At 44.8% G+C, this 9,462-nt stretch overlaps 1 protein-coding gene across 1 annotated transcript in view; it reads right to left on the reverse strand.

Moving 5' to 3' along the window:
- The window catches only part of ANKFN1 (ankyrin repeat and fibronectin type III domain containing 1), a 252,981-nt gene that overhangs the window by 37,108 nt on the left and 206,411 nt on the right, over window positions 1-9,462 (reverse strand). The window contains exon 9 of the mRNA XM_030888203.2: window positions 7,557-7,664. Within this exon, the coding sequence (XP_030744063.1) occupies window positions 7,557-7,664 (108 nt within the window). The remainder of the gene's footprint in view (window positions 1-7,556; window positions 7,665-9,462) is intronic.

The raw sequence follows: 9,462 nt of genomic DNA on the forward strand, positions 1-9,462 counted from the left end.
AAAGAAAACAAGAGATTGAGTAAAGAGAGGAAAAACAAAAACTAAAAAAGAAAAATAAAACTAGCAAAAAAAAAAAAAACCAACCCCGAAAAAGTATATACATGATTCTAGCTCTGTCCACTAACCTTTATGACTATCTCCCCACCAGTCCTGGGGGTTCTGGGAACTTCCCCTGCTAACCTGCAGTCTATTTGTGGGGCTTATCAGGGGTCTTATGGCTTGGCTTTGCTCCCATTGCTAATCTGTTATGTTCCCATCTTGGTTCGCACCGCTGTGGGGCTGGTCAGACTGGACTCACTCCGTGTTGTGTGCCATATTGTCCTCTGTCACAGTGTGCTCCAGTGAGGGGACATCATGCCTGGAGATGTTGTTGGCCCTACAGTCCTCCCTGTGCCTTAGCAGCTTCATGCAGGGATATCATCCTCAGCGCTTGGTGTGCCAGTATGGGGTCAAGTCCCTGGCTCTCCTTTTCCTTCTTGGCTTGCGTCTGTATGGGCATGACAGGCCTGCCCCTCTCCCCAACCTGTAGGTTTAGTGTTGCCCTCTGTAGCACATACTTATAGGGGTGGCGGGTGGGGTCAGTTTGTCTCTGATTGGAGCTGGCCCTGTAGACCTCTCTGTTCATGAGTTGCTTCATGCGGTTATATTGCCCTCAAGGTTTAGCATGGCATGGTGGGGTGACCTCTTTGCATCTTACCACCTCAAAGAGATCTTCCAAATTTGTCCAAATTCAATGAATTACTTGACTTTGTTGAGTGCTGCATCCATGTGCTTTGATTCTAGGTCCAAAGAAAATGAAATCCTTGACAACTTCAATATGTTCTCCATTTAACATGATGTTGTCAATTGGCCCAGCTGGGAGGGGTTTTATTTCCTTATGTTGAGGTGTAATCCATACTGCAGGCTGTAGTCTTGGAGCTTCAGCAGTAAGTGCTTCAGGTCCTCTCCACTTTCTCCAAGTAAGGTTGTGGTACCTGGATATCGCAGATGGGAGTCTTTCTCCAATCTTGATGCTGCGTTCTTCTCAGTATAGTCCGATCCTCAGGCTAGTTGCTCAGCACACACATCGGATAAGTGCAGTGGAATGATACAACCCTATGCACATCTTTCCTGATTGTAAACCACACAGTACCCCTGGGTTCTGTTTTCATCGTTTTCTGCCTCTTGGTATACAAGTTCCACATGAGCACAAGGAAGTCTTCCGGAGTTATTCTTCCTAACGTTATCCAGAATTTGTTATGATCCACACAGCCGGTGCTTTTTCATAGCCCATAAAACACAAGTAACTAGCTTTCTAGTATTCTCCGCTTTCAACAAAGATTAATCTCATATCAGCCAAGATATACTGTGTTCCACGGTCTCTTCTGTTTTTGGCCTGAATGTCTGGCAGTTCCCTGTCAATGTACTGCCGCCATCTTTTAAATAACTACCTTCAGCAAACCTTTCCTTGCATGCATTATTAATAATGTTGTTGTCATTAGGTACTTTTGAGTCAGTCCCAACTCATAGCAAAGCTATGAACAAAGAACGAAATGCTGCCTGATCACGTGCCACCCTCACCATTCTTCTTACGCGTGAACCCATTGTTTCAGCCACTGTGGCGACCCATCATGAGCAGGGCCTTCTGCTTTATCACTGCCCGTCCACTTTACCAAGCCTGATGCCCCTCCGCAGGGTCTCCTGACAACATGCCCAAAGTATGTAAGGTAAGTCTTGCCATCTTTGCCTCTAAGGAGCCTTCTGGCTGTACTTCTCAGACAGATCTGTCTGCTCTTTTGGCAGTCCCTGGTACTTTCAATATTCTCTGCTAAGACCATAGTTGGACTGTATGGATCTGGTGTGGGTCTGCCTTATTCATTGTCCAACTTTCACAGGCATATGAGGCAATTAAAAATACCATGGCTTGAGGCAGGCACACCTTAGCCCTCAAAGAATTATCTGTGTTTTTCCACACTCTAAAGAGGTCTTGTGCAGATTTACCAGTTGCAACTCGTCTTTTGATTCCTTGACTGCTGCTTCCATGAGCATTGACTGTAGAGCCAAGCCAGGCGGAACCCTTGGCCTCTTCAATCTTCTCTCATTTACCACAATGCTACAACTTGAGTTTTCTTTACAGCGATTTGTAATCCACACCGAAGGCTGCAATCCTTGATCTTCACCAGCACGCGCTTCCAGTCCTTACTTTCAGCAAGCGTGGATGGATCATCTCTATATCAAAGGTTGCTAATAAGCCTTCCTCCACTCCTGGTGCCACAGTCTTCTTTATGTAATCCAGCTTCTCTGATGAGTCCCTCAGCATGCAGATTGAATAAATATGGTGAAAGGATGCAAGCCTGATGCACACCTTTGCTGATTTTAAATCATGCAATAAGTCCCTTTCTGTTTCCAAAACTGCCTCGTGGTCCCTGCATAGGTTCCACATGGACACAATCACGTGTATGGGATTCCCATCCTTCTGAGGACTGTACATCGTTTGCTATGATATACCCAAATGACTGCTTGTCTGTCCGCTTGTTGTACTTGGTGAATATTAGTTACCTTGTTAAATAATTTCTGCATTCTGTTGGATTGCTTATGTTTTGATTAGACACAAATATGGATTTCTTTTCTCCCTTCAGCTCGCCTAGATGAGCTAGCTCTTCTAGGATTACATCTGTTCATTGAAGCATCTCAGTTGTTATTCCATTCAATCTTGGCATCTTATTTTACACCAATATTTTCAATGTATCTTGGATTTTTTCCTTTAATGTCATTGGTTCTTGACCATATGCTCTCCCCTGAAATGACTGAACATCCACCATTCTTTTTGATACAGTGACTCTAAGTTCCTTGTATCTTCCTTTGATACTTACTGGTTAGCTCAATATTTTGCTCACAGGGTACTTGAGTATTGCCACTCGAGACTCCAGTCTTTTCCTTCACCTTTGTCAGCTCGAGAAGGTGTGAAACCTGCTCTTCGCGTTTGGTTTCCTAACTACCGGTCTTTGCACATTTCATGATAACAATTTACTTCGTCTTCTTGAGCTGCCAACGGAAGAATTCTGAGAAGCTCGTTTATTTCATCATTTCTCCCATCTAAGAACGAGTTTTTGAGTCTTTTATGACACCCGTTCCGGTCTTTTCTTTCTCCTGGTATTTGTAGTGGCCTTTTATTTTTTCATCTATGATGTCCTCCTCGTAGCATCCCACAATTCATACGGTCTTTGGTTATTAATATCCAGTGCATCAAATTTACTTTTGTCACGGTCTCTATTCAGAAGGGAGACATTCAGGGCTGTCGCCTGGCTCTTGTGGACTTGTATTGATTGTTCAGCTTCCAGTTGAACTTGTATGTCAGCAGTTAATGGTTTTGTCCTCAGTTGGCGCTGGCTCTGTTCTGTCTGATGATGTCTATGGTTCACACAACTGTAGAAGCTTTGATTACCACAGTTGACTTTTTAATAATTAATTAAGAATGTCAAGACATTGACTGTTTAAGGCTGCCCAACCTCTCCCTTGAATTTCCATCCTAATACTGAGTGGATTAGCTTGGTTCAGTTTTTCAGCTAAAATGAAAAAAAAAATTAACGTGGATTCTGGTATCTTCCATGTGGGGCGTTGGTAGGCGAAAGTGTTCTTAATGATTACTTCTGTGTGTGTAATATGCCTTGTGTTTGAAGAGCACCCTAAAGTTAAGCAGTCAACTTACTGGCCATATTTTAATTGTGAGGCAATGCAATGAAGTGTTAGGGACGGAGAATGACCCTATTCTTCCCTGGTGATTCAGGGGAGGATTCAAAGGCCTGTTAAGTGCCTGCAAATGTGTCATTTGCGCTTCATCAATGATCTCATTTAATTCTCCTAAAAATCTTGACAGATAGGCATCCTTGTCTTAGTGTTACCAGCAAAGAAGCTAAGGTTCGGAATAGCTAAATGGTTCTCCTAAGGACACACAGCTAATGTATAGAACAATTAGGAGTTGAAATAGTCTTTATTTTTGTCCTAATTGTAAGACTTAGCTCCCCAATAATCCTCAAAGTATCTTGAGGTAGCTGAGTTTAGCAATTTGTAGTTTTGGGTATATATTGCTTACATTGTCCTTAATTTACCCTCTTAAGTGGAGAGGAAGTATTACATCAAATCATCATAGACTCACTCCTTTTATGTGTAGTATTTTTTTTTTTAAATCATGGCCGATCATTGGTCAGCATTTCTCAAAGTCTGTGCTTTGGGACACTGATTCTGTGAATTAAAAAAAAAATTTTGGTTCATACCAATTAGGTTTGGGAAATGTTTGGTTAATCAAATGTTCCTTTATTACATGATTCCTTAGCATAGTCAATATCCTAATGCCTGGTGTACATTGATTTTTCTCAGAGCGGTAGATGGAACGCACCAGGGAACCTCACTCACTGCCATCGAGTCAATATGGACTCATAGCGCCTCATCAGACCGTCACTGTTTATGGGAGTAGAAACCCTGTCTTTTGCCCCACAGAGCTGCTGGTGGTTTCGAACTGCTACCATACAGATTGCCGCTCAACACATAACCACTACACCCGCAGGGCTCTAGATAACTGTTATTTTCAATACAGTGTCCTACAGAACTACCATTCTTTAGAACCATTTTGGATACCATGTAAGTTTCTAGAGTACGTGTCAAGATCATAGCAAATTTCCTTCTTTTTGCAACTTTCTATCTTACATCTCCCCGAATTCTTTCCTATGAGTGTGCACATTTAAATCCCTGTGGGATAAAAGTATGTACTGGTATTCCACAACTTATGACATATTTGAGTTATGACAAAAAGCTTATGGCCTCTGTGTGTGCACCTATGTTATTGTTAACTCGTTGAGCCTTCACAGAGGTTATGCGCTTTGGTGCTCATGGAAAGGTTGGAGGTTTAAACCCACCAGTCACTCAGGGGAGAAAAGACGTAGTCATTTTCTCCACAAAGATTTCAGCATTGGAAACCCCCTGGGGAAGCTCTACGCTGTCCTACAAGGTCAGTAGGAGCTGGAATTGACTGGATGGTCATTCCTAATGAACTGATGTTATCACTACCAGATGTCCACTGGCATATGCTCAGTTTTATGATTTACTGTTCAAAAGACTACTCTACCGCAGGCCATGGCCTGGTCTCCCAAGAAGTTAGAGTTCTAAGCATCTCATCAGGATAATACAATATGGGAAGAAGTCAGTGGGAAAGATCATCCGTGTGGCAAGAACGCTGAATTTAGAGCTGGATATCGCCAATGAGGGACAGTGCATAGATGACAAAGAGGGAGAATCAACTGGTCTGGAATCAGTGGGTGTTGAGGAGGAAAAGGAATGCCGAAGAAGAAAGGAAGAACGAGAGAAGGAGAGAGGTTGTCAAACCATTTTACAGTGAAAGGATTAGCTGGCGTTTTCGTTTTGTTTTGTTTTCTAAATGAAATCAAAGGCTCAGGGTGCTGACAATCCTGGACGTCAACCTGGATGGCTTTGCTATAGTCAATCTGTAGGTTGGAGAAGCAATGAGATGTCCCTGTAAAATGCATGACGGACAGAAGGAAAGAGCTATGCAGACGATTCTCACTAAGTTTTCTGATTGGAAATGCTCTCCCCATTCCCAGGGATAATCCAGGTGACCCGGAACCTTCCACAAGTCCAGTTATGACCACAATTGAATTAGAGTTACTACCACATTGACCAAAAATGCCCACATTGTCCACTCATTCCCCTTCATTGAGTACAGTCTTATGATTTCTATATTTACATGCATTAAATTGTACCTGCACATTGATACATAACGCTTTCCATCCTCCAAAGAGAAATAAAGATTGGAATTACAAGGACAATGATAATAACAGGCAATAATAATGAAAACTAAAAAAAAAAGCATTTAATCTAAGTCAGAACTGACACATGATAGACTTATTGGAATGCAAGCCTGTCCATAAATGAGGTACTGCTTGTGCATGAGAAAAGTTGAGTGGAAAATTTGCAAGTACAGAAAAAATTGGACCATCACCCCAATCATTTCTTGATTAGCTGATAGAATCTAAATGCTCGGAAAATCTGCAAGTCAAACTTCATTCTCAGGAGTAGTCTTAACATTCTCCCTCTGATAAAGACCTCACACCAAGTGATTTATGAATTGCAAAGAATCATCTGCCTTGGCCCAATTATGTTCCTTACTTTCGCCTTCCATGTAGAAGTCACTGGGCTGGGGGGTGATGGAGACGCGGGTAATAAGAGGCAGAAAAGAACAGTGGAAATGAGGCAGCGGCCGGTTGTTCTAAATGTGGCCCGAGGAACTGCGAACGGAGTCGACATTGGTCAGTATGGGCTGTGGAAGGTCCTGGCCTGCGGAACGTTTTCCTGGATCTCTGGGAAGCAAAACTGCACTTGGCCTTCCTTTTCAAGCCTCTCGCACATGGACTTACATCTCTGAGCGAGCCGCTCGTTCTTAGAACTTTATTTTCTTGCAAATGCTTGGCCTCATTTCTAGTGATTGCCAACATGTTTGAAAGGCTCTCCTGGCATAGCTATATAGTACTGGGGACAACTCTTGGCTGATGCCAACTCCAGCTTCTTTGTGTGCCCATTCAGAAACGTGGGTCTCGTCTCTTACTTACAGCTGTGGATTTCTTACCCAGCTGGCTGGGCATTGCCCGGAATCTCGACCGCGCACTGCAGCTGGAGATCGGATGGATGATGGAGCATGGAAAATGAAAACTTGATGGAGGCTTTCATTCTCCAAATAAAGCTAAGTGCCTCTTCCACGAGTCATTACACAGCTAGGAAACCTGACCCCGTCGCTTCTGAACAGTCCAGGGAGAAGAATGGCTTTGCAAAAGCTTCTCAGTGGGGCTCAGGGTGAAGTCAGTTAGGGTCTAGAGGTGGCACGTCTTGTTTGACCCTCAACAGCAATACAGGGGAGCTTAACATTTGGGGTGAGAGTCTACATAGTGTCTGGGCTTGTGAGCCGAGTGGAAGACTGGACTTGGAGTGTGACCGGAAGAGTGTAGGCTTGGAGTCAGAAAACCCAGGGTCAATCCTGATACTGCCTTTTCCTCTGAGCTCTTGGGCAAGGCCCTCAGCCGCCGGGATGAGGACGGCAAGAGACCCTGGAGGTGCCTGTTGCGTTGTCATCTCACAATATTGTTAATCGTTGCTGTTGTACTTTTGCAGTTGCTGCCACCGGTTGCATTTTCTTGGGGACGATCAGGGAATGTCTCGTGGAGGTGGAACAAATGGGAGCAAAGCTCTGCTGGGCAGTTTCATGAAGAAACAGCTTGAGGCGGAAGAGAACTGAGTGGCTGCTGTTTTTCCCAGTTTTTTTTTCCCCTTTCCCCGGACTGTCCCTACGGAGAAAGGGTGAGAGAGAAACAGAGGAAGGGAGAAAGGAGAGGGCGGTCTCTTCTCAAAGCTTAAAGCAAGATAGTGCTGCAAAGTGATTCCAGATGTACCGATAGGAATACCTCTCTCCCACTGATGAGTGAGAAGCTATGACCCAGTTAGGAAACGGCAAAATGACCGGCGCCACCGAGAGAGACCTCAGCCGATGGCACAGAGCAGATGTGCATCCTTACCCCGGCAACTGTAGCGCTGGTGAAGGGCTCGGACCTGCTGCAGCAGCCCTTCCAAGATTTCACTCTGCCCCCTGTGTCTGGGCTCTCTGTCGTCATAGTCTTTCCAGCCTATTGAACAAAAGAAACAAACAGAGTGGAATTTTAAAGCAGGGGGTGGGGGGCTCTGCCATGCCCGGCCTCTGGCCTCTGACGGTGGCATTTTGTATAGCCCACCCCCCAGGCTCTGTGGATAAGCACTCGGGACATGTGAAGGGCTGGCAGGTGGTGCCAAGTGTGGGAAGCTCCCATTTTTCAAGCCCCTGTGCAAAACTGTAATTGTGGTTGGTTTCTCGGGTTGGGCGGTCTTAGGGGCAAGAGAAAATGGTCATGGAACGCCAAAAGAAAATAAGACATTTGAGAGTTCACTCTGTCCTCCCCCAGCCTCCCGTGCCCCGTTCCAGCCTCCCATGCCCTACTCTCTTCCCCGGCTACCTTCCCACGCAGCACCCCAATTCCCGACTGGACTTCCCAGTAGGAAAGGAAGGGGTGGGGATGTGCAGACTAGATGAAATCCACAGTCCCAATGCTTTTATTGTAGGGTTCACACTTTTGGCCAAATTGACATTTCTTTCCAAGGAAGGAGCCCATGTCAGATGCCAAGAAATGGAAATCTACATTTTGCTCTAATGAATGTCTGCTTTGGTTAGCTGGCACAGCGAGCCCTGCACATACTCTGGGCCACCAACCACCCTGTCTGCTCCGTCTCTAAATATACAGTATTAGCTTACATGGCAAATTTAAATTGCAATGCCCACTGAGATTTTTCTCCCCCTTCTATTTTCATTCCATTTGGCTATAATGATATCAAGAGTAATAACCCGTGTGGGACCAACGTCAAGATTGTAATTCTGCTGCCTCCAACTCTCTCTCTCTCTCTCTTTAAAGCAGGTCAGTCATTTCATAGTTCATCCTTTCTTCCCCCACGTTTTATTTTCTGAATTCTTTAAAACAACAACTGAAAGTAATAAATGAAAATTATTGGTTGGAATTCTGACTCTGAAAATGCTAGTCATTCTTTCCCAGAAGAGTCAGTTAGTTTATAAGTATCTTGGGCTTAACACACTAGTTGAATACATTTCACATTCCATTCCCCCCAGATGCATTTTAAAACACGGGGTCTCTCCTTCGTTCAGAAGCATAAGCAGATACCATGGCTTCAAGCTAACGCTCGAGGAGGAGAACACTTCCCCTTTGGTCTACCCAAGCGTGGAGTTGGTTGGAACACAAGTTGTGACATTGGGTAAACTTGGTTTTCAGCCTGGTTCTCTGGGCTCCTAGCTTGTTGTTTCTGAAGGAGTTGCTCACACTGACAAAAATGACTTGATTTGAAAAATGACTATTGTATCTGCCTTGCAGGCTTTTCTGAGGATGAAATGAGAGCATGCACATTGGATATCGGGCACAATTCCTGGACCATGGCAGGCATTCTGTCTATAACAGGGTGACTGCAACCAGTCCTCGATAGCGTGTTACCTCACTGTGTTCTGAGGATAGAGACGCTCCTCGCACTCTATCCAATGAGCGCCCAGGAAGGAGGGCCCTCAGAGAGCTTCTAATGCCTGTTCCTTCCCTTCCTCCCTCGTGAGCACATCTCCACAAGACTGAGGTCCACAAACAACCATCCTCATCCTGTGTCAGCTGGTCAGCGGCATAGCCAAGACTATAATGTCCTCTCGTGACTGTCCAAATAGCTACTCATTACGTTATACCCTGGATGCACGGTGGTGTGTGTGTGTTTCGTCTTGAGGAGGAGGGTTGGAAGCTTGGTTAGAGTTTGTGTGCTGTGGCTTAGTTGTGGTCAGCTCTGGAGACAGGCAGTTGGCATAGGTGCCTCGTGTAAGACTCCTGCTTCTGTGTGGGCAGGGCC

Source organism: Echinops telfairi, unplaced genomic scaffold (assembly GCF_000313985.2).
Source record: "Echinops telfairi isolate 266 unplaced genomic scaffold, ASM31398v2 ScPeMD7_7458;HRSCAF=8496, whole genome shotgun sequence".
Taxonomy (NCBI): Eukaryota; Metazoa; Chordata; class Mammalia; order Afrosoricida; family Tenrecidae; genus Echinops; species Echinops telfairi.